Source organism: Microcaecilia unicolor, chromosome 9 (genome assembly GCF_901765095.1).
Source record: "Microcaecilia unicolor chromosome 9, aMicUni1.1, whole genome shotgun sequence".
Lineage (NCBI taxonomy): Eukaryota > Metazoa > Chordata > Amphibia > Gymnophiona > Siphonopidae > Microcaecilia > Microcaecilia unicolor.
In genome coordinates, this window is record NC_044039.1 from 164,139,930 (window position 1) to 164,166,052 (window position 26,123).

The following is a 26,123-nucleotide window of genomic DNA, read 5'->3' on the forward strand; positions in this document are numbered from 1 at the left end:
TTTTGATTTTGCCACATGTCCATTTTCGGCAAAATTTTTTAAGAAAGCCTTTTTTTTACAGGCGTGCTGAAAAATGGATTGGCGCGTGCCCAAAACCTATGCCTACACTACTGCAAGCCATTTTCAGCGCACTTTAGTAAAAGGACCCCCTAATGATAATGGGGCGACATTAGGTAGCATGCTCTGGGATAGAATGGAGGTGATAATAAGAGAGAAAGATATTTCAAGGGCAGTCCCTGGACGAGAATGAAAGAAACCAAGGGAAAGGATCTGCCCGAGAGATTCGAAAGCGCCAAACCCCTCCGAGAAAAACTGCATTGACTCCCAATCAAAGAACGTATAACTTTCAAAATCTGCACCCTGGTCCACAAAATTATCTATGGCGAAGCCCCGGGATATATGACTGACCTTATAGACCTGCCAACCAGAAACACAATTGGACCATCATGAACGTACCCACTACCCTAGCTGCAAAGTACAAATCAATTTACGGATCCAGCTTCTCCTATATAAGCACACAACTGTGGAATGCACTACTGAAAGCCATAAAAACAATGTACAACCACCTTAACTTCCAGAAATCACTAAAGACCAACCTGGCAACGCAACGAAACCAAAGCCCGTAATGAACACTATATAACGCTTCTTCTGTACGATTCTCCTAATTTTGTAACACAATCTCTTTTGATAATCACATCACTCTGTATTTGTTTTCCTCACCAGATGTGATACTATGTAAGCCACATTGAGCCTGCAAATAGGTGGAAAAATGTGGGGTACAAATGTAACAAATAAAATAAATAAAATAAAGTCTGTGATTTGGAGTGGATGCATAAAGAAACACTATCTGCAACATTCTACGTATGTATGTATACAAATATATATATATATATAAAGGCTCAAGGAAACATCTCCCTTTTTTTCTGTGCTGTTTTTTGCATAATTAATATTTTGTAGTTCTATTCATTTGAGCATGTAATATCTTTACTTCTTTGATGAAACATTATTTTCTATACGTATTTTGTTACTTTTAATAATTAATAGAAAATATTTGAACTTAACCACCCCCTACACACACACACACTCTGCTAGATGGGCCTATCCTCACCGTTACCATGGGGTCTATGTGCCTGTTATTAGGTGCAGAATGTAGAGAGGGGTTGAGCAGCAGAGTTAACGTTGTGGAAGACATGGCTGCATGCTGTATTAAAATCTATGGTAATGAGTTCATTTAAGTATTCCATGCAATGCAGAGAGCTTTTGACTCATGCACAATACAAGCAATTTTTTTTTGTCAGGTCTGCATCAGCATAGCAGGGGTCATGGAGAGGATCTCATGCCAGTTTTTGAGATTTAAAGTACCAGTTTGTCTTCTTATGCAACCAGAAGGAAAAGCCTGTAAGTTTCCAAAGCAGATGGGAGGTAACCAACGTCTGCATGTGTCTAAACAAAACTGAAAATAAAAGTACATATCAGCGCCTGTTCTACTGTGCCTAAATGTATGTGCTAGAAATGTTTACAAGGCTTATAATTAGGCATAAAAGAACAGGCATCGATGTGTGATGGCACTTCCATCTTATACAGGGGCATCATCACCTCCTTTTTCCTCCTGGTTTTTCCACTATACTAGTAGCGTAGCCAGACCTAGTATTTTGGGTGGGCCCAGAGTTAAATTGAATGGACCCTTCCATGGCCCCCCATGGATATATAGTTTTTTTTAACCTTCCTCCCCTCAAACACATCCCTCTCTCCCCAATCCCCTGCCTGTGGACCGACAACTCTCCCTGTCTCTCCTCCCTGATGTACATCAAAGACGGCTGTGGTGATTCATTTTTGCTGTCTGCATTGGCTTGGGAGGCTTCCCTTTGCCATGTCCCACCAGTAAGGAAACAGGAAGTGATGTCAATGAGGGCAGGACATGGCAAAGGGAAGCCTGCCTGGCCAGCGTAGGCAGCAAAAATGAATTGCTGTGGCCGCCTCTGAGGTACACAGGGGAGGGGGTTTCAAAGATGGGGACAGAAACTGTGCCATTGGAGGGGAGTGTTGCCCCAATGCTGGATGGGCCTGAGCCAAAAATAGGTGGACTTGTGTGTCCAACCAGGCCCACCTGTAGCTACGCCACTGAGTCCTACACATCCGAGCATCCTTCTAGTTTTTGCTGTTGCCTTTTCTACCCGTTTGGCTACTTTAAGATCATCATTCAGTACGGAGACAGTATTAACAACCCTAGTATCCGAGTTCAAAAAGGAAATTAATAATGGAAAGCAAATAATTATACTTCAATTTGATATGTCCTGTGTATTTGACATAATTGATCATGACATATTAAATCAATAATTATCCAATAATTGGAATTTGCAGGGCAGATCTTAAATGATTTAGGGGATTCCTAAAATCAAGATCCTATCAGGTTCCATATCTCCCCCCGGTCTCCTTTCGGGTTCCTCAGGGCTTGCTGATATCTCCAATCTTATTCAAGATCCTGATGGTAACGCTATTCTAGGTACCAGAGATTATCCTATCTTACACTTTCAGAGCTACAAGAAAGTAAAATACAAATATATACTTACCAAGCAAGGGATTCCCTTACATAAGTACATAAGTATTGCCACACTGGGACAGACCAAAGGTCCATCAAGCCCAGCATCCTGTTTGCAACAGTGACCAATCCAGGTCACAAATACCTGGCAAGATCCCCAAAATGTTCAATACATTTTATGCTGCTTATCCCAGAAGTAGCAGTGGATTTTCCCCAAGTCATTTTCATAATGGTCTATGAACTTTTCCTTTAGGAAGCCATCCAGACCTTTTTAAAACCCCGCTAAGCTAACTGCCTTTACCACATTCTCTGGCAACAAATTCCAGAGTTTAATTACACGTTAAGTGAAGAAACGTTTTCTCCGATTCGTATTAAATGATCTACTTTGTAGCTTCATCGCATGCCCCCTAGGCCTAGTATTTCTGGAAAGAGTAAACAATTCACCATCTACCCATTCCACTCATTATTTTATAGACCTCCCCAAGGCTATAAGATATATCAACAATTATTTGTTCTTCGCAAGTCTTTAAAAAGCTTCCTATTCACGCAACTTGTAATCATTGATACGCAGTTGTTCACTGTATGTTTATTGCAATCTTCTGTCTTCATATTAATTATTGTAACACTTTGTAAGCCACATTGAACTGATACTGTTTTGGATAATCTGGGAGATAAGCACCAATAAATAAATAAATAAATCACAAGTCCTGCTCCTCTTTCATGCACAGAAGTATTTCACCCCATAACTGAACCACTCCCTCAATTTTGTTGTTGCCCAAATGTATGACCCTGTATTTTTTAGCATTAAATCTTAGTTGGTAAATTCTGGATCATTTCTGAAGCTTCGCTAAGTCCCTCCTCATGTTATCTACACCTTAAGGGGTGTCTACCCTATTGCAGATTTTGGTATCACCCGCAAACAGTCAAACGTTATCAGAGCGCCCTTTGGCAATATCTCTTACAAAAATGTTAAAAAGAATCAACAGAAGAACTGAACCTTGCAGCACACTACTGGTAATATGCCTTTCCTCACAGTGAGCTCCATTTACCACTACCCTCTACAGAAATAAGTACAAAAATAATTAGCTATTAAAATGCAAGCAGCAAACATGAATTGCTGTGGCCGCCTCTGAGGTACATGGGGGGGGGGGGGGGGGGGTCAGAGTCGGGGGTAGATACTGGGGTTCTTCTGTTTTCACCAGCCTGCAAATCGGTGGGAAAATGTGGGATACAAATGCTACAAATAAAAAAAAAAAATCCTGTGCCCTGAACAGAGTTCAGGATAACAGCACTACACTCTTTGATCATTTTTCTGCTTGGGCTGCATGTCCTCACTGGCTCTCTGCTGACATCTTGTGTTCATCCTGATTAGAACAGCATGCCTCCTAAACTGTGTGGCAGCTTGGGCATTTTTACGTTCTGAAACCAGCAGCCAGGTGGGAGATTACTACTACTACTACTACTACATGGCCTCTGAAAGATCTGTGATGTGATGATGAGGCAGAGCTGTAACTAACTGGGACAAACCTCTTCCAGCAATTCTGTGATTTATAAGCAGACTGGGGAAGAGATGTTACACCTGCACTAAAGAACAGTAGACTAATAGTAAGAGCTACCCCAGCATCATTTTAAAGATCACCAGAGTCCTCTGTTGCACACACTGTCCACTTAGTTGAGATTTTGGTGTTTGATTTGTCTGTGTGTCTCGGTTTAACTGTAAGCTCTAAGGAGCATGGGCTATTTGGGGGTAATTTTTATAACAGGACATCTATGTGTGAAGTCGAAAAGGTGCCTATTTTATTGCACCGCTAATAAAATCAGCATTCCAAGCACACTCAATACCTACGTGGATTTTTCAGTTGTTTAACTTATTATGGACCATCATATCTTAAATCCACTCATATGACTGTAGGGGGTTTTCAATAGTGTAGTCATCAGTCAGTATTACGCAATCACTGAAAATCAAATGTCCATTTACTTCAGATCCCTAGATTAATTTCCACGTGCCTTGTGCTTATCAAATGGAAAATGTAGTGAAAAAAACTTCTCCGTATGACTTGTCAAGGGTCAACATTTTTCTTTCTAATCCATGTTCAGCAGTGCCTCACCTCAATAGTTAGCAATGCCATTATCTATCTGATCAATATTTAACAGTACCAACATGATCGTATTTTGAGCTTCACGATGCTCTTATAAAGCTGTATGACTGCATACACAAAGAGTGCCCCTATTCATAGGCTACACATAGGCATCAGCTGGGGCAAGGTTTGTGCAGAGAGGGGGAAAGGTGTGATGTAACTCTGTTCAGAGCAGCTGTAAATTTGTGCATGACAATTTGCACGGAGCTGGTTTAAAGTCTTTTTTTTTTTTTGTTATTGTTCGTATTGTTCTGGCTTTTTAGATGTTAGTTTTCTATCATATTATTATAAACTGCTTTACTATGATAGCCAGTCTACTAGATTGTCTATCATAGCAGTAATATGATACAAAATTAAAATCTTAAAAGCCAGAACAATACAAACAATAATAAAAACAGAGGGATAAAAAGCACTAGAGAGGCAAAGAAATGTAAAAACAAACAAAAAAACCCCACAGCAAACCTTTGAGTGCCCGTTTTATGAAATATCCCGTGTGTCCATGTACATCTTTTACATTACTTTATATTACATATGGCATTAAGAACTGAGCTGGCATTAAGAACTGAGCATCCTTTGGATGAATTACGAGGTGAACATAATTTAAACCAATCGTTGGATTCCAAAAATCTATCTTTATCGGTCGGCAAACACAAATTTCTGAAACAGGAAAGTCTTCAAAGACTTATGAAATAGTTTATAATCGGTTAAGTGTCTCAAAGATGGAGGAAAGGAATTCCACCATCTAGTACCTTGGTACAATGAAGAAAACACTGTTTTATATCTAACCTTGCTTACATTTGTATAGTGGAGAAGTGAAGTGTATTTCAAAGAGTCAACATGGTTTCTGAATGGTAAATCAATCAAAGTTAGAATGCAAGCTGACCTGGTAACAGTAAAGTTTCACAATTGAAGGAGTCAGCCTATCAAACTTCAGCACCTGACATATTAAAATGGACTGCCGTGTTTTGTAATGTTTGTAATTTCCTTACTGGTGTCTGCTTTACAGCCCACATAAATACCATTACAATAGTCAATGAGGCGTTTTTTCAAAGCTCTTAGACTTACAAAGTTACATAGCAGGGCATTTTGATATGACATCTAAGTCGGACTTTGGACATTTTGTGCTAAATGTCCCAAATCCAAATAGAAAATGTAACCATTTTTGAAACTGCAAAATGTCTTCTTTTTTAAAAAATACTATTTGTAATAAGTTTTTGTGCTGTGTGTTTATTTTTTCAGGTCATTTTTGAAAAAAAAAAAAAAAAAAAAAAAAGTTACAAGTGAAAAATGTAGAATATCAAGCCAGTGGGATTTAGGAGGGGCCAGCATTTTTAGTAGACTAGTCCCCCAGACATCCAAGGAGAGCAGTGAGGCACCCTAAGAGGCACTGCTGTGGACTTCATATAAACAATCCCAGGTACATATCTTACCACTGCTCCTGTATCTTGTCCGTTGAGCCCTCTAAAACCCACTCAAAACCTACTACCCCCAACTGAACATCACTACAAGAGCCCTTATGGGTGAAGGGGGCACTTAAATAGTGGGTTTCTGGTGAGTTTTGGAGGTCTCAGTTTCCACCACAAGTGTAACAGGTAGGAGGAAGTAGGGGCCTAGGTCCACTTTTCTACAGTGCACTGCACCCACCACTATACTACTCCAGGGACCTGAGTGGTGCTCTAATGGACCCGGCTATAACATCTGAGACTGTCATAGAGACTGGTGAGTACTATTTTTATTCACATTTTTTTGGTGTGGGAGGGGTCAGTGACCACTGTGGGAGTAAGGAGGGGGGGGGGTTATCCCTGATTCTCTCCAGTGGTCATTTAGGGCACCTTTTTGTGTCTTATTCATTATGAAAACAGATCTAGACCGCAATGTTCAAGTTTTCGCCCTAGGTGTTTTTGTTTTCTTCCATTATGGCTGTAACACGTCCATGTGTTAAGTATGTCCTAAGCCTGCTCTAATCTTACCTTTGAAACGCCCTTTGTGATTTGGACATACTGCAGACAAAATGCATAAACATCTGCAAAATAGGTTTTGAAAAATACTGATTTGGAAGTTTTGAGAAGAAATCCATCCAAATGGTGCTTTAATGATACTTTTTGGACATTTTTCTCTTTCGAAAAATGAGCTCAAAAGTAACCTATGGAACTTTGTGGTCTAAGTGCTTTGAAAATGAGCCCCCAATGTGTGCGAAGATCATTGCTTGAATTATTATTATTATTTATTTCATTTGTATCCCACATTATCCCACCTATTTGCAGGCTCAATGTGGCTTAGAGTTTTGTTAACATTGTCATTGCAAGGTGACATATACATTTAATGTTGTGTAGAGGTTAAATGAGGGTAAAAGAGGAAGGAGAGGAGTGATTTAGGTAGCTATAGTAGATGAGTTATCTTAATTGAGTGGATTATCTATCTGATCGATATTTAGGAGTACCGACATAATCGTATTTTGAGCTTCATGAGTAGATTTTGGTTCAAAATTAGATCTCCATAACAATTTAAACACCTTCAAAGTGACCACTTATGCCTGTGGATCAAAAGTGAGAAAATTGTCAAATATAATTAACGCCTAATATTTTAAGTTGCGTCTTCAGCACATATTTGGTACCATTAAGTATAAAATCCTTATCTAAGAGAGGATTGAACGTGCTATTAAAAAATAAAAATTTACTTTTATTTTTATCTTTATGCAGTTTTCAAGTCATCATAATGAAGACTTGGCATTTTGCACCCCAGGCTCCTTTTCTTCCTTCCCAGTGCTCATGACACATTCAGCCAGTTAGGTTGTTAGGATACCCACAATGAATATACATGAGATAAAAGTGCACTAACTTCAATGTACGCTAATCTAAATTTCTCCTACATATTTGTTGTGGATATTCTGAAAACCTGAGTAGGTTGAGAACCCCTGCATTAGGGATGAGTTGGGGTGTTTTATTTGCATTGGAGGCAATTTGGATTATACTAGTGTTGTCTTCCAAGTCCTTTATCCATCAGAATCAGTTAGTGGGTTTTAAGGTCCATCATTCTTTGGACAAATCACATTCTATCTGGATTCTTTATGGTCTGTGATGCCAGAGTTGACCACACTTTAGTTCCAAACACCAGCCCTGGATTCTAATTTTAGCCTGAGGGATGTGCACCATGTTACTCTGCAGTCAATCGTGCTGTTTTGTGGAGATTAATGCTACAGAAATCTACCACTTTCTTAGAACTGAACTTTCTGCTTCTCAAATCTCTCCCCCCCACCACCCAGAACTTAAACAAAACAATATCCAATTTGTTTTCTTAGAGACTTTAATTTTTGAATTTGCTAAAGTTAATATCCAGTTACCAGTGTAAGAAAATTCACAATATAAAATGTTAGGAAAATGAAGCTCCCAGTATCTGTGCACCCTACTGACTAAAAAGGAGCCGGTGAACCGTACAGCCGGAATGATTAAGTTTGTAAATACACCAATTGCCCTACATATCAATACAGTTTGTTTGAATATAGAAGCCACAATATAGTGCTCATAATGTGACATTTTATGGTTACAAAAGGAATGACTGAGGCACCATTTGATCTGCACAACCGTATTTACTGCCGGTAGAGCATAAGATAGACAGCAAAGTCTCACTGCAGCACTTGACCGGCTAGCAGAAGCAGTTAGCAGCAGTACATTCCCCAAAACTACTGCTTCTTGCTTTTGGTGGTCTCTACTGGTTCTTCAGCCACATCTCTTGGCTCATTTGGTGGTGGAATCTTCAAGTCAGAAGGCTCCACGTTCCAGATATCCTTTGCATACTCCTTAATGGTTCGGTCGCTTGAGAACTTCCCAGAAGCTGCTATGTTTTTAATGACCGTTTTGGTCCATTCTTTGGGCTTCTGTAAACCAAGCAGAGGAAAAAAAAACCAAAACAGTCAGCACTGATTTCTTACACCATCACATATCAATGCACTCAAGGAGTGTGTCAATAATGGCAGGACAATTTCTTTCATAAAATACAAAATAAATGATTCCACTGTTATCACTAAGCAGTGCATGCAGCAAGCCTATTGAAGTGTGTTCTGAAGGCATTAGGATGGCACCTGTGAACCACCCCTCCCTCCTACCTTAAGAGCTATTCAAATTTTCCTATTGTACACACTGCAGAGAAAGCTTTTCAAAAATAACTTACTAGGGAGAGAGAAAGGGATACAAACTAAGGCCCCGATGACCAATTTCCCCCGACTGTTCCAAACAGCGCTACAAATTTAGCACTGGAACAATGTGGGGAAATAAAGCCCCAATGATCAGAACTAATAGTGCGCATAAATTTGCATGCTATTAGCTCTGATCACTAGGGTATTTTTGCGGGAAGATAATGCCTGCCTCCCACAGACGTTTTTTGACAGGTACGGGCTGTCAAAAAAACAAACAAACAAAAAAAAACCCGCCAAAACCTGTCAAAGAAGGGTTCCTATTCCCCCCCCCCCCCCAAAAAAAAAAAAAAAAACTCTTCCCCACCCTGGTGGCCTAGTGCACCCCAAACCCTCCCTCCATACCTTTAGAAGGGAAAAGGGAGTAGTACTCCCTCTTCCTGGGGCACTGCATTCAAAATGGAGGCGCCACAACCTGCCCTGCCCCGCCCCGTGCATCCTGGAATGCACTGGGTGGAGCTTCAATACCTTATGAAACCCTGCCCAGTGCATCCCAGGATTCACCCGGCAGGGCACTGCCATTTTGACGGCAGCAGCCCAGGAGGAGGGAGTGCTACTCCTTTCTCCAAGTACAGGGAGGGGTGGAGGAAGAAGGCCACTAGACTACCAAAGAAACTTGTTGGAGGGGGTTAGGGGGGGCTGGAGGTCCACCATACCTCCAGCCCCTTGTGTATGAGGGGGAGGGGGCCTATAAACATGCAAGTAAATGACCAAAGCTTTTTATACATCTGAACACCTTGTGAACCCACGTTCTCAGCTCTCAGGAGTCCTACAGACCATAGATCCTAAGCAAGTCATTTCTGGCAATCAAATGGGAAAACTAACAAGCTTAAAAGCAGCACAACTTAGTGATTTCAGTTTTATACTCATTAAACATCCAAGGTAATGGAGCTTACTAAATACAGCTGGCTGACGCGCTCTTGGCACTTAACATATGCTTCATAATCTGCGAAGACTTTAAACCTTTGCGGGAAAGAAAAAAATTGGTCAAAAGACAAGATTCAGAAAAACTACAGACTGCATGCGTTTTATTGGTATAAGTTGCTTAGGTTTGACAAGGCAAAGTATAAATGTAATAAAACATGTACGGTTCTGAATAGTTTGATAGGGAAAACAGACTTCTCCTGCAAGACAGTGAGGTGGTTGATGTCACCTCAGGTACTGACCTATCATGCTGGAATAGCATGTTGACTACATCTTTGAAGAGGTCAGGCTGCTTGGGTGAAAAGAAACCACTCTTAATCTGATCAATGGTCTGCTTCAGTTCTGGCAGTTTATCGTAATACTCCTGAGCGTTGTATCTGTAATACAGAAAGAGACTACTTTGCAGAGAATCTCACTCGTAAGTCACATGATCTAGTAGGTAAGCAATGGAGGTTACAAAATATGAAACTTCATGAACCACATTATTGTATATTGATCTGTACTTTTCATATTACTGTAAAACATCATAAAAACAGCACGTAAACAAATGTGTCACTGTATTTATATTACCCGCCTCCTACAACTGAGTAGAATCAACTCTTCTGTCCTTAAGTGTGGTATCTTAGGGATGCGAAGGCTTTTAAAAAATGTAAATTCATGTTATTATTCCATAGGGCCTCTGTTCAATCACTGAATATGGCTCTGAAAAGTTCTTAGGACTACACTGCTAAGGTCATGTTTTGTGCATTGACTTTACACACTTGGAAGCAATTAAAGTTGCGTTTTCTGCCATTTCAGATCAGCCTTGCAATATGTTCACTCTTTTTGGACATCCGATCTATAGCAAAATTCAATAAAGCTAGCAGTTGAGCAGCTCTCAAGCAAAGGCATACCCCCTTTTGTCCAGCTTTTCGACATCTTCCACTCTCATGCCAAAAATGAACAAGTTATCTTCACCAGCTTCCTCAGCCATCTCCACGTTCGCACCATCCATGGTGCCTATGGTTAGAGCCCCATTCAGCATGAACTTCATGTTGCCCGTACCAGAGGCCTCTGTGCCCGCTGTGGAAATCTGCTGAGACAAGTCTGTTGCTGGAATTACTGCCAATAAAAAAAAAAAAATGCAGTGCTGTTAGAAAAATCAGGAATCTGAAAGGCAGCCAAGACCAGGTATACTCAAGCTCATCAAATGCCATATCTAGAATTACATATTTTGGCACCGAAGGCCTACAGTTGGGAACTGAAGTCAAAGTGTTGGCTTCTGTGCCAAAATGTTTAATTCCAGATTTTTTTCCAGCCTAAACCACCTTGTTATACATATCTCCGTGCCTCCATTACAGTTGTCTCAGGGTTAAGACAGAGGGCTATCTTAACCGGTCCTAAATTATGGAATCAGCTTCTGCTTGAATTGTATTTGACCACTGATATGTCTTAGAAAGCCTTTAATGAAGTGGGGTTACTGCTATAGTGAAGATATTTGCCGATATTGTTTTTACATGTCCGTTTCTATTGATTTGTGTTCTGCTGATAGTACACAATAAACAGTCATATTTGTGAATTTGTTTTGTTATGAAAAAATAAAACTGCTACCAAGGACTATAGGTAATAGGCATTTTATACAATTCTTAAACACATCTCTAATGCATAAATAGATTCTTTCGGCTTGGCATGCTCTTTTGCAGAAATTTGGAAAAGGGGAGCTATGTGTTCACTGGCTGCCTGTGAAAATCCATGAGGCTAATGTCAGGGCCTGCTTAACCTATGGACCAGGTGAGGCTCTGGCCCAGGGCACCGGAGATAAAGGGCACCAAACACCTGAGCCTGTGATGTCACTGGCCCTAAAGGTTAAGTTGGCCCAGAGCTTACCTGGTGGCGTTGCGGGTGCAGAGGAAAAAAAAAGAAAAAAAGAAGAGCCGGCAACCCCCTTCCTCTGTCACAGGCCACCTTTCCCCCATCTACCTTTGAAGGCAGTTTTCCCCTCCCAAACATAGACAGGGTTTCACCTTATGCTACCCGCATCAGCGCCCCGGCATCTTCCTTCTGCCATGCCCCTGCTCCTCCTTTGACAACTTCCTGTTTCCACAGGGGCGCAGCAGAGGAAGACGGCGGGGCCGATGCGGATAGCGTTAGGTGAAATGCTGTCGGTATTCTGGAGGGGAAATGGCCTTTAAAGGCAGGCCGGGTGGCCTGGAAGGGGAGTGGGGCATGCCAAACCAAAAGTTGACAGGAGCCGGTCCTGGCTAAATTTTCTAACAGGGCACCCAGTACAGGCGCTGTTTATAGCACCCATTTTAAGCCTATTCTATATAGAAACTAGGTGCCTATTTTTTTTCCAAAAACGACATACTTTAAGGCATGATCACTTATACCAGCCCTATAGCTGGTGTTCATGCACATGCCTAAAGTTAGCACATACACAAATAAGATCATTCTATAACTTACACATGCACATTTGGTGTGTTCATGGGTGGAGTTTGAGCAGAACGCACATCAAATCAGTGTGTATTTTCCCAATAGTTGGTACATTAAAAGGCCATTTAAATGCAGAAACGACTAGAACATTTCTTGCCTCCTAAAACTCCTTATAGCATCATCCCCCTACTGTATAACTGAACTGATACCACACTAGCACCGACACAACAATTACCACTTGGTTTCAACATGTCAAACAACTTTGACTGACACTACTTGTTAGTTCAAAAGGGTGGTAAAGGGGCTTTACTGCCCATGTGCACCAGTTTGTTCCAGTGCTACTACTACTACTATTTAGCATTTCTATAGCGCTACAAAGCGTACGCAGCGCTGCACAAACATAGAAAAAAGACAGTCCCTGCTCTAAGAGCTTACAATCTAGTAGACAAAAAATAAAGCAAACAAATCAATTAATGTGTACAGGAAAGAGGAGAGGAGGGTAGGTGGAGGCGAGAGGAAAGAGGAGAGTTCTCCCAAACAGACCAATCTCCATTATACTAGGTGGTCCAATCTTGCACTATTCATAAAATGTAAGCTACAATTCTTGTATCAGCTCTACATATGCAAATCTTACCCTCAGTTTAGATTGTAAGCTCTTTGAGCAGGGACTGTCTTTCTTCTATGTTTGTGCAGCGCTGCGTATGCCTTGTAGCGCTATAGAAATGCTAAATAGTAGTAGTAGTAGTTTCATTACATTACAGATTTCACTTTGTATACTCCCATAAAAGTTTCTTCATTTTAGTACTAAGCTTCCCTCCCCCCCCCCCCCCACAGAATGGAAGAAAAGTTACTGGATGAGGCCTTAGTATGTCAAAAGCACACTTAAATTTATTCTCTGCCTATTACTTTAATTTTGGCTAACTATACAGTAAGATAAGGGTGAGGATAATGCACCATAACCAAGAAATAAAGTGAGTTAACAAGATAAGTAACATGATAAATGTAATCAATGGCTAGCTAGCCTATAATTAGGTAACTGAGAAGAATTCTTTAGCTTATCCCATGCAGAATAAAACAAACAAAAAAAAACAAAACCCAAAACAAAGGAGGTAGACTGGATAAATATGAAAGTTCAACTAAAACGCAATAGTAGGGTGTGGAAACCTTAGTTCACCAGAAAATTCAAAAAGAGAGAATTTCCACTAACCAAAAAAAAAAAAAAAAAAAGACCACTTACAGGAAGGAAAAAGGCCTCAAAGAGCTCCTAGATACTTTTTAAATCTATTGGAGCTATAACAGATCTTTATGATCTTCTCTTCATCACTGGCCAAAAAAACGTCAAAAATTGCTAACAACTTCCTGTTGGTTACATATTAAAGATCTTATTCTTGAAATTAATGTGCTTACGATATTCTTAATATATTGCACTCAGCATGAATATCGACAACATCTTTAAAGTCAGTACTGCTCTGGGGATCTCTTTGCTACATAAGAGTGCTCTGCTGCACTATCTTCGCCCTCTAGTCCCGAGCCGACGATGGCCAGCGTTTCGCGCTGCTGCTTCAGGGTCTCGGTCGCGGGGCTGATCTGCTTCTTTGTTATGCTTTATGGAGGTCCCTTTTCCTTCTCTGCAGGCTCCCTTCACTTCAGACTTCCTGGAGGTCCCTTGGCCAGCTCCAGCAGCAGGTCTCCTGTTCAGGTCCCTGTATTCCTCCGACAGGAAGTTGTTAGCAATTTTTGAAGTTTTTTTGGCCAATCTGTTATAGCTCAGATAGATTTAAAAAGTATCTAGGAGCTCTTTGAGACCTTTTTCCTTCTTGTAAGTGGTCATTTTTTTGGTTAGTGAAAATTCTCTCTTTTTGAATTTTCTGGTAAATATGAAAGTTAAAATATGTGAAAGCAGTTTTAATTTTCAGAATGAGAAGTGCGGGACCAGAAGCAGACTGACATTTTTTTTTTGGTGTTCAGAATACTGAACAGTGTTTGGTGGATACCTTTTTCAGCCAGTGACACTCTATAGTTCTCTAAAAAGATGACCTTCAGCTTGCTTCCAACCACAGGGTCATTGTTGACCACTTCTCCCACAGCTGTGATGAGTCTGATGATCATCTTGGCCATGTGATATCCCGGTGCAGCCTGAAAAAGGACACACACTATAACAAGCTGATTTCACATAAAATAAAATTGATGCTGGACTTGTATTCTATACTTGAGCGTTCGTCTTTAGCATAATTAAAGACGCTCTGAGCCTAGCTGATGGCACCATAATCTTAGCTCTGGCATGGGAAACTGCAAGGAGGGTAGGGAAGTGTAATCCAATTGTACTGGGCGTCTCAAACTTTTTGATGGACCTTTTTACTCTGATTTAGAATGACAAACCTCCACCCGTTCCCTCAAATGCTTATTATGGACACAGTTTATAATTTATTAGAAATTCACTATACCGCCCTAGGTGAACTGGCAGGTTTTGGTGGTTTAGACCTTTTATAGCAAGAAACTAAATAAAACCTTATTCCCAATCTATATTTGCATTTTTTCTACCTAATGTAGTTTTTTTTCTAAATTTATATTAAAAATCAGAGGAAAAAGATCTCTGCCACTCTACCAATGCTGTTTACATCCAGGGCCGTGCCGATGCGGTAAGCGAGGTAAGCGCCGCAGGGGGGCGCCCAACTCTGGAGGGCGCCGCCGCGGTGCTTACCATCGCCCCGCCGAGGCCTTTAAATCTTTTGGTCGCCCCAGGTGTCACCAGAAAGGGGGGTGCCGCCGCTCCCGCTGCTCTTCATCCTGGCACCCCCCCCCCGCACCAGCCCTTTAAATTTATTTGCCGACGCGATAGCGAGCGCAGCACCTCGTGTGGAAGTAAAGGAAGCGGATCCGATCATCTCATTGGGCCTTCCCTCACTGTCCCGCCCTCCTCTGACGCAACTTCCTATTTCCTCTAGGGCGGGACAGTGAAGGAAGGCCCAATGAGATGATCGGATTCGCTTCTTTTACTTCCACACGAGGTGCTGCGCTCGCTATCGCGTCGGCAATTTCTTTTTAAAGACGGGTGGCAGGGAGAAGACGAGGCAGGGTGAGGGTGGGGGACAGATGGGGTGACCGTGAAGGTGGGGGAGGACTCGGATAGCAGAAGGGATTGGGTGGGAGACAGATGGGGTGAGGGGGACTCGGATGGGCAGAAGGGACTGGGTGGGAGACAGATGGGGTGAGGGTGGGGGGCACTTGGATAGCAGAAGGGACTGGGTGGGAGCCAGATGGGGTGAGGGGGACTCGGATGGGCAGAAGGGACTGGGTGGGAGACAGATGGGGTGAGGGTGGGGGGGCACTTGGATAGCAGAAGGGACTGGGTGGGAGACAGATGGGGTGAGGGGGACTCGGATGGGCAGAAGGGACTGGGTGGGAGCCAGATGGGGTGAGGGGGACTCGGATGGGCAGAAGGGACTGGGTGGGAGACAGATGGGGTGAGGGTGGGGGGCACTTGGATAGCAGAAGGGACTGGGTGGGAGCCAGATGGGGTGAGGGGGACTCGGATGGGCAGAAGGGACTGGGTGGGAGACAGATGGGGTGAGGGTGGGGGGCACTTGGATAGCAGAAGGGACTGGGTGGGAGACAGATGGGGTGAGGGGGACTCGGATGGGCAGAAGGGACTGGGTGGGAGACAGATGGGATGAGGGTGGGGGGCACTTGGATAGCAGAAGGGACTAGGTGGGAGACAGATGGGGTGAGGGGGACTCGGATGGGCAGAAGGGACTGGGTGGGAGACATATGATGGGGTGAGGGTGCGGGGCACTTGGATAGCAGAAGGGACTGGGTGGGAGACAGATGGGGTGAGGGGGACTCGGATAGGCAGAAGGGACTGGGTGGGAGACAGATGGGAGAAGGGGCATGGAGCTGGAACTGGGGTCTGAAAAGTGAGCAGGAGGGAGAATGGGGTCATGCCTGGGGCAGGGGTGGATGGGAGAATCAATGGATCTGGAAATAGGGGCAGCCGCAGGTGGGAACTGGGAGCCGAAAAGAGGGGGCAGTGAGAGAGGAGGGATAGATCCTGGATGGAATGGGGAGTGAGAGGGAGGGCAGACCCTGAATGGATGGGAGGGGGAAAGAGAGAGGGCAAATGGTGAATCGAAGGAGCAGAGAGAAAGGGCAGACAGTGGATAGAAGGGAGTGAAAGAGCAGACAGTGGATGGAAGGGGGCAGAGATAGAGGGCAAATGCTAGAGGGAAAGGAGAGAGAGAGGGCAGATGGTGGATGGAAGGGGGAGAGAGAGATGGCAGACTGGGGCAGATGGTGGATGGAAGGGACATTAGAGAGGGCAGACACTTGAGAGCAGAGAGAGAGCGAAGACAGATGCTGGATGGAAGGAAAACGGTGAAAAGAAGATAAGGAAAGCAGAAACCAAAGACAACAAACTGTAAATATATATTTTTATTATTTTGCTTTAGGATATAGTATTTTAGCTGTGTTAATAAATGTTTATAAATAGAACATGTAAATAAGGTAATCTTTTTATTGGACTAATTTTAATACATTTTGACTTAACTTTCAGAGAACAAAACCCCCTTCCTCAGATCAGGATAGGATACTGTAACAGCACTATACTGTATTGACCTGAGGAAGGAGATTTTGGCCTCTGGAAGCTAAATGTATTAGTCCAATAAAATTGTATTATTTTATTTTCTGTATTTGTTTTATTTCTATTTGTTAATTTGTAAAGTGGTGATTGGTATTTGTTAGTTTTTTCAAATTTACATCTGCTGTCTTTATATTTTGCACAGTACTAGGGGACATTTTCTGTTTCTGTGGTGTTGCATTGTATGCAGAGTCTGGCATCGGGGGTTCAGTTTAATTTTTGTCTAAATAGAAAGTTTATGATTACTTATCATATAGTGGATTTGGGTGTATCTGTGTTTGAAAAAGACATGGCTTTCAGTTGGCATTGACTGTGCAGGATCTACGATCTGTACTATTCTGTCTGGTTTCGTTTTACAATAGGTGAATTGATGTTCTAGTGCTCACTGTAGTGTTTAAGATGCTTTCCTTTTCCTTGTATAACTCGTAGAAATGACTGCTTATGGTATGGTAAAATTGCTCTATAGGTCGTGAGTGTTTTGTATTCTCGGTATGCCTAGTACTGGATTGGGGGGGGGGTGTTAAACAATGACCGGCCCCGGGTGTCAACTACCCTAGCTACGCCACTGCTGCCGACGTCTCCCTTCCCTTGCACTCGTTGGTTCCCTCAGTGTCCCGCCTTCTTCTGACGTCAGAAGAAGGCGGACACTGAGGGAACCAAGAGCGCAAAGGGAAGGGAGACGTCGGCAGCGCTCCGCTTTCACTGACGCTGCTGCGACCGGAAGTAAAAGATTTAAAGGCCCCAGGGTGCGGAGGGAAGGGCAGAGAGGCATGGATGGGAGGGCAGGGCCCAGGGAGAGGACAAATTGCTGGAAGGGAAGGGGAGGGGAGAGAGGATTGCTGGCTATGGATGGAGGAGGGAAGGGCAGAGAGGGACAAGGATGGACATGGGGGCCCAGGGAGAGGACAAATTGCTGGAAATGGAGGGGAGGGGAGAGAGGAGGATTGCTGGGTATGGATGGAGGAGGGAAGGGCAGAGAGGGACAAGAATGGACATGGATGGGAGGGCAGGACCCAGGGAGAGAGAAGAAATTGCTGGAAATGGATATAGAGCAAGAAATGAAGAAAGGAGAAAAGTAAAGAAATAAATGGAAAGGAAGCCCTGGAAATGGAGTTAAGAGGACATATAGCAGCAGAATCAGATACTGGACCAGCATGATTGAAAAAAGAAAGTCACCAGACAACAAAGGTAGAAAAAATTATTTTATTTTCATTTTAGCGTTTGGAATATGTCCACTTTGAGAATTTACATCTGCTATCTTATTTTGCAATGTATAGCAATTTGTTTCTAAGAATATTGCTGACAATTCCTTTCAGTGTGGCAAGTGGTGAGCGATCATTTTCATGGGGGGGGGGCGTGATCATTTTCATGGGGGGGGGGGGGCGCCAACTGATAGTCTGCAGGGGGGCGCCAGAGACCCTAGGCACGGCCCTGTTTACATCTTACAGCGTGTTTGCTGCCTTTGACAATGGTGAGCCTTTTCTTCATTGATCTAAAAAAGCCTCCTTTTTTTCAGTGTACTAGTCAGTCATTAATAACTACAGGCTTCAAGGACACGCTAAGTGGTGGTTTACATAAATCAAAAATTACAAGTCATAAGAAAAAGAAAAAGAACTACAATAAATTCACAGGACAGATATAGTAACAGCAAAAAGCAAGCACACTTCAAACAACATTGGCTAGAGTAACAGGCGGGCTTTGGGCAGGCAAGGGAAGCATAGAAGGGAAGGTAGGGCAGTGTCACAGGGAGAGGAGGGGAGGAAGAATGGATTAGTACAGCAAACATGGCCAACCTCACAAGGAGAACCTAGGATGGGTGAAAGGTTTGGGTAAAGAGTCAAGCCTTCAATCCAGATTTGTAAAACCTTGGAAAAAAGTTCTGCAGGTATACATAAGGGAAGTGAATTTGAGGAAGACGGTGCAACAAAAAAGAAGGCACAATGCCTGGTTGACTAATTCAGCAAGTTTGGGGACAGGTAGAACCAATGATCAATAGAGAGAACTAAGCAGGCGGGCTGGGAAGTATGGAATGGTAAGAGGATAGTGAGGGCACCCCATCCTGTGGGCTTTAAATGTAAGTGTCAGGAGTTTGAAAGGAAGACGTTGTTGAATGGGAAGCCAGTGGTACTTTTGTAGTAAAGGGGAGACATGGACACAGCACTGGGCATGACATAGCAATCAAACTGCCATGTTCTACAGAGACTGAAGTCTTAATATTGTATTGAGTGCAGCCTAGGTAAACAATATTACAGTAATCTAGTCTGGTTGTTAGGAGTGACAAAGAATGAAAAATATCAGGGTTGAAAGAACGATGAATCAAATGAAGCTGGTGAAGAATAAAAAAATGTTTTGCACGCATGTGAGATTTGGGGAGTTAATGTAAGGTGCGAGTGAAGAACACCCAAGTAATAAAACGAGTCTACAGGCTGGATGGTGGTGACGAAGAAATCCAGGGTTATGGTGCAGAAAGATCTCCTGTAAACCAGCATCCAACAGTTTTGTTAAGCACTAACCTGTGATCAGTAAGCCAACCTGAGATCAGGTTCAAACAGTCATGAAGTGGACAAGAGGCATTTAACAGGATGGTAGGGGAAAAGCAAATAAATATCACCTGCATAGAAATGAAATGAAACTCTAGAGGTCGGAATCAAAGTGGCTAAAGGACAGGTTAAAAAGGAGAGGTGAGAGAACAGAACCCTGAGGGACCCCACAAGCCAAAGGTCATGTGGAAGCCTTGGAAGAAGGAATAACGAGAAAGGAGGAAAACCAGGATAGAACTGTCACAAAAAGACCAAGTGAGGAAAGGTGAGCGAGTAAGAGGGAGTGATTGACTAAGTCGAAGGCAGCCGAGATATACAGTGCCACAGAATTACAGCAGAGCACTTCAGTACTGGGGTAGCTGCTTGAGCGAGGCAGCGACATACAATCTGCTTTTTTTTATTTTTATTAATCTATGCCTCTGAAGTGTAGATGCTCTTGTAGACCATAGAAATGAAAATATTTTATACTGTCTAAAAGAGTAAATCCCAGCTCCTATCCCCTAACAGCCTGCTCTGCTTCACACAGCCTGCCCAACACTGGGATTTCACAACCTGGGTCAACCTCATCTGCAGCTGAGGGAGTTTGTATAGAAACATGGCAGCACTGTTCCCTTACAAAATGGAAATTTGTAGGGCAGGGGACAGCTAGTGCTTTTCATGCAATGGCTCATCTTTAAAGTTGTAACAGACTGTCTTAAAGTCACTTTTCTCAGGGCCTGGATTAATTTTCCTGTGTGACCTGAACTGCCTGAACACAGTGCAGCAAATGACGGATTTTTGCCCTACACATACACAAAATCAGTTATCACACACATGCACATCATTGTCCAGATGTTCTCTGAAGGTGCCATGTTAAAGAAACAGAACAAAGGTCAAAAGCTTTGAAATTACCTACAGAAAAACACACACATGTTCAACATGGAACTCCCCTGATTACTACAGAGCTGTTGAGCAATCAGAAAAATTGGGTTCCAGAGATCTCTTGTTTCTTCAGCCAAAATTACACCAACCTTTATAAACTGGTATCCAAACTGTTAGACTCAGGAGAGGCATGAGATTAGTCATGTATCAGTACAATGTACAAAAAAGGAAAGAGAGGTCTTGATAACAGCCCAAATCTTCCCAAAAAAAAATGTATTATATAATATATATTTTTTTACCTTGCCTCCAATTATAACTGTTCTTGGTACAAATGTTTTTGTAGGATCTCTCTTAATACCTGAAACAGACAATTGATATTTAAGAGCATAAACATAGGAGCTGCCCAAAAGTCCATCAAGCAGGGCCGCCAAAGCTTCACGCTCCCCCCCCCCCCCACTCAGGACAACTGCTGCTGCTGCCTCTACCCCTACCTTCCTGTGTCAGTGCGTCTGCTCCTCCCCGGGCTCCAAGGGGGGGCCAGCGCCAGGGTCAGTCTCTCTCCTGCTCCTGTGTGCTGGGACTGGGTTATTCTGTTAACGCAAATCACCGAGGCCCCGACAGGAGGTGAGAGAGACCCCGGCGCTGGGCCCCCCTTGGAGGCTGGACCCGGGAATTCCCCCCCCCCCCCCCCACCTCGGCGGCCAAGCCATCAAGTCCAGTATCCTGTTTCCAACAGTCCAGGTCCCGAATACCTTGCAGAGTCCTAAAAGTGGTTAAGATTCCATGCTACTTGAACCTGGGGATAAGCAGTGTTTTTCCCCAGGTCTACCTTAATAAAAACTTTATGGACTTTAAAACATTTTTTTTAATTAGCTATACTGTATTATTACATCCTCTGGCAAAGAGTTCCAGAACTTAATTACACAAAAGTGAAAAATAATTTTCAGTGTACTAGTCAGTCTTCTAATAAACTACAGGCTTCAAGGACATACTAAGTTGTGGTTAATGCCAGAGTGTGACACTCACGGTTGTACATGGTGATTACGTGAAGGCAGTTCAGAAGCTGCCGCTTATACTCATGGATTCTCTTCACATGCACGTCAAACATGGAGGAGAGGTTGATCTTCACTTTATACTCGTCCTCTAAATACTGAGCAAACTTGCGTTTGTTCTCCTGTGGATCCAAGCAAACACAGTAAGAACACAGAATTTGACTTTTTTTTAATGTTAATTCTTACAAGGAACAATCAAATGCTTACCTCTTTCACCTTTGAAACGTCACGAATGAAAACGTCATCATTAACAAATTTCTTCAGTTTTACCAATTGGCTGAGGTCCTTCACATATTCTTCCCCTATTTTCTTTGGAGTAAGAATAAAATGTAATTTGTTTATATATTTTTCCTCATGTGTGTGGAATAAATCAAATTCCAAAGATCAGGAAATCATACAAGTGACCAAGGCACATGTTCCTCGTACATTCCCAGCACAAATGCTGTACCTCTCCCTACTTTAGCAATCGGGCTTCTCAGTCAAAGGCGTCATGAGTTTCACACACTGACAAATTCCCCTATCATAGTGAACATCCACTGGAGATTAAAAACTGTCCTTCTCGTTAAATCTCCTTGACAGAGGACATGCCTTTGCAAACACAGAAAAACATGAATGAAATTGTATTTTTTTCTTGCCATGTTGACCACACTTCCCATGTCATTTCAAATGAATGCAGGTCCCTAATTTCAGTAGCCTACAATGTAATAAAGCATCTCCAGCATACAATGGTACAAAATGCCTACATACAGTGTTTTATCCAACATACAGTGTTTTATCCATGAGCACTTTTATAGGACGACTACGTCTCCCTAGGAATATTATATACTGTATTCAATGCCCTTGTAATCTTGTATATATAGGGAGAAGCAGTCGTCCTATAAAAGTGCGATTAACTGAGCACAAATCAAGTATCACGACACAGAATACCCAGGCCCCCTTAGTGAAGCATTGGCTCGCAAAAAATCATACAGTGGAGGAAATTAAATGGAGGGTCTTGGATTGTATACAGCAGGGCATTGAAGGGGGCTCGATTAAAAATATTCTAAACCATAGGGAACAATGGCATATTTATAATCTGAAAACAGTTGTTCCTGGAGGTTTAAACGCAGAACTTGAATGGGCTACCTTAATATAATTGGCTACAGCGCTGTCCAATGGGAGCTGGGGGGGGGGGGGTCTGATATGTCAGTGGAGTTAACAATTAAATATAGGAAGAATGCCATCGCCATCTTGGCAGGGGGAATCTCGGAAGTAAAGTAGCGAAGCTGGCGCTAAAACGGCAAAAGGGTAATTATGAGACATCTATTAATAATATCTTTTGGGTGTGCGATACATTTTCATACTGTATGAATTAAGACGGTGTATGTTTAATTCCATAGGGGAAGTCCTTGATACAGCTTTACAGCGAAACATGCATGTCGGACGTCTTTGAGCCCCCAGTCCGAAAATCTACACAGATAAGTGTTTAAATAATATAAATATAAATATAAAGCCGATGAAGAAATGAGGTGCCTAAGATGTTGCCACAGAAATAATAACTGGGCAATAAGCACCACTGAGGCAAGTTGAAAAATAATTGAAAACAATTGAAGACGAATTGAAAAATATAGTGGAGGAAAATAAATACCCATCTAGGATCCAGTAATGTGATTTCTTTTGAAGAAGTCAGGAGCTTCTCTTCAGGCAGCCCCGTCTCTTCCTCAGCAAACTTCGGTTGCTGCAGCCTCTCAGTCTTTCCTGCCAAAACGTCCCCGGGTGGAGATTTTGGATCCCGAGGAGCTATCTGACACAGATGGCCCAGTTTTGTCTCCGGGCTCCCCCTCAGAATCTTTGGATTTGGCAGATGAGGTCACCCTGCCCTCTGAGGAGGGGGATGATCCGACGGCTGCCTGCCTTTTTCGCAGGGAAGAGCTTCCCTCCCTGATTGTTAGGGCTTTTGAGGTTTTGGCCAATTTCTTTCTGAATCATCAGGAGGAACAGGTCCAGTGCCCTCTATTATGTCTGGCACCAAATGCCCACCTTGTTCCTTTCATGTGCATGAGGCCATGAAGATCCTTATTTTGGTGCAGTGGGATACGCCGGACAGGGGGCTTAAGGTTGCTTAGAGCTATGTCGTGTCTTTACGAGCTACCTGCTCCTGACTTAGACTTGCTGAAGGTCCCTATGGTGGATTCCTTAATCACAGCGGTCAGGGTGCAGGCAGCCGGCAGGGCTTAGAAGAAAACTGGTACTGGAGCAAGCAGGCAGGAACACCAGGAAACTCACACTAGAAAGGATTCTAAAACAAGCTTGGCCAAAACAGGGTTCAGGATTCAGGATTTCCAAATAGGCTAGACTGGAAGGAAACTGAAAGCAAGCAGGGCCGACACAAGCAGGAAGGGAACTGAAGCTGGAGACAACCAGCCACAAACAGAGGAAAAACACATAAGGACTTTTCAAAACAAGCTTGACTGACCAGGGTAGGGCAGAAGCCCGAGGTGAGCAGGGAACCAGACAAGACAGGTCACAGGGACTCAAACAGGCAGGAAACAAACAGAAGCCTGGGTAGAACAGGGTTCAAGGTACAGGGTCTCAGACCGGATGGGCAGGAAACCAAAAGCAGACCGGATACACAAGTGTCCACCGGCCCCCAGATAAGAGCAAGGCTGAGGGGCTAACTGCACAAGGGATTCAGGGTTTACAGACAGGAGGGAAAGGAAGCCAAAAGCAGACAGGATTCAGAAGTGCCTACAGGCACCCAGGATATGCTAATAGCACCAGGGATTCACGGTACTCAGACAGGAGGGAAAGGAAGCCAAAAGCAGACAGGATTCAGAAGTGCCCACAGGCACCCAGACAAAAGCAAGGCTGAGGTGCTAACCGCACAAGGATACAGGGTTCTCAGACAGGAGAAAAACTGAGCCAACAGGACTGGATTCAGGAGACTAACAAGCAAGGAATACAGACTAGGAACCTTAACTAAGAAGCAAGGCAAGCCAGACAAAGCAGAAGTGCAAACTGCACCAACACTAATCTGGACCTTTGGCGTATGCAAAGGCCTTGAATGGAAGAACACCACTTCCTTATCAAGGCCCTGACTGATGATGTCACAACTACAGGACACAGGCAGAAAGCATACTGAAGCACAGAGAGACTTAACACACACAGGTGCAGTATAGTGGAGTAATTTGAGCCACACTGGAAGCAGTCAGCACACAGAGACAGAGCTAACTCAAAAAGAACAGACAGAAGCCAGCTCAGATGCAGACCACCGGAAATAAGGTGAGTCTGAGAGGGGTCACGACCACAATCGTGACAGTACCTTTGATTCGTGGTGTGCGAGTTCTGGATTTTCAGCGGCTTCAGCTTCAGTATCGGTTATCCTCGCATTTCTTCAGGAGGCTATACAAAAATCACTCTTGTTGAGTTCTCTTAAGGTGCAGGTGGCAGCTCTGCATGTTTTTACAGGCCAGCTTCAGGGTGCATCCATTGCCTCCCACCCAGATGTGGTTCGTTTCTTGAGGGGCGTAAATTGTTTGCGCCATCCTGGAACCTTAATCTAGTTGTCAAAGCGCTTCAGTGTCCTCCTTTCCAACCCTTATCGGGGATTACGATTAAGGATCTCACCTTGAATTTTCCTAGTAGCCATTACTTCCGCTCGGAGAATTTCAGCATTGCAGGCCCTCTCTCGCAGAGACCCCTTCCTGTGTTTTACGGAGGTAGGGGTATCGATTAGGACAGTTCCTTCGTTTTTGCCCAAGGTGGTTTCTCATTTCCACTTGGGGCAGTCCCTGCATTTGCTGGCCTTCTGCCGGGAAGATTACCCTGAGCAATTCCAGGCTCTTCACTGCCTCGACATGAGACGGGCTCTTCTCAGGTATTTGGAGGTGACAAATGAATTTCATCTTTCTGACCATCTCTTCGTCCTTTTTGGAGCCAGTAAGAAGGGTCATATGGCATCCAAGGCCACCATAGCCTGTTGGTTGCGGGAGGCCATCTCTTCGGCATACATGGCATTGGGCAAGCAAGCCCCTTTGCAAGTTCATGCTCATTCTACGCGAGCTCAAGCATCCTCCTATGCAGAGTCCCATTTGGTTTCGCTGGAAGATATCTGCAGGGCAGCTACATGGGCTTCGGTCCATACATTCACTCATCATTATTGGGTGGATGTGGCAGCTCGTCAAGATGCGGTGTTTGGCTCGTCGGTGATTTCTACCAGGTTGGGGGTGTCCCTCCCTACTTGGGTACATCCCACAAGTCTCTGGATTGATCTGTGGGACGCCATAGAAGGAAAAATTAATTCTTACCTGATAATCTTCTTTCCATTAGTCCCAACAGATCAATCCAGAGGCCCCCCTGGGTTTACTGTCTGTGGTTTTGTTGCAGTTGGTTAGTTTTTTTTTCCGGGTTCTATTGTTCTGGATGTTCCTTCGTTTGATTAAAAAAATAAAATAAATAAATATAGAAGTGATGGAAGTATGTTGGGCAATTGGTCCGACAATGTCAGGAGAGTTTTCTACTGTTTACATTCCACTGCTTTGGTATCATTCATACTGATGTTCAGCTGGCTGCACAGGTCCACATATAGCAAACCTCTGAGGTTCTCTCTATCTCCACCTGCTGGTAGAGGGACACAACCCACAAGTCTCTGGATTGATCTGTTGGGACTAATGGAAAGAAAATTATCAGGTAAGAATTAATTTTTCCATTTAAGAATGGTACTTATGTGCACAAGTTGCAGTATTCTAGAAGGTATATGCAGAAGTGCCCTGCCATGTACGCCCTTTGCACTTACGTGCTGAAACAAGTTGCATGCTGAGCACACACACGATACTTATGCATACGTGTATAGTCAC

The 26,123-nt window shown here is 43.3% G+C and overlaps 1 protein-coding gene across 1 annotated transcript in view; it reads right to left on the minus strand.

Moving 5' to 3' along the window:
• Window positions 1-7,962: 7,962 nt before the first annotated feature.
• PYGL (glycogen phosphorylase L) overlaps window positions 7,963-26,123 on the minus strand; it is a 63,558-nt gene continuing 45,397 nt past the window's right edge. The window contains exons 13-20 of the mRNA XM_030214007.1: window positions 21,496-21,597; window positions 21,263-21,410; window positions 20,536-20,594; window positions 14,197-14,338; window positions 10,684-10,891; window positions 10,033-10,167; window positions 9,763-9,829; window positions 7,963-8,551 (exon numbers count right to left, since the gene is read on the minus strand). Coding sequence (XP_030069867.1) covers window positions 8,357-8,551; window positions 9,763-9,829; window positions 10,033-10,167; window positions 10,684-10,891; window positions 14,197-14,338; window positions 20,536-20,594; window positions 21,263-21,410; window positions 21,496-21,597 — 1,056 coding nt within the window. The 3' untranslated portion in view covers window positions 7,963-8,356. The remainder of the gene's footprint in view (window positions 8,552-9,762; window positions 9,830-10,032; window positions 10,168-10,683; window positions 10,892-14,196; window positions 14,339-20,535; window positions 20,595-21,262; window positions 21,411-21,495; window positions 21,598-26,123) is intronic.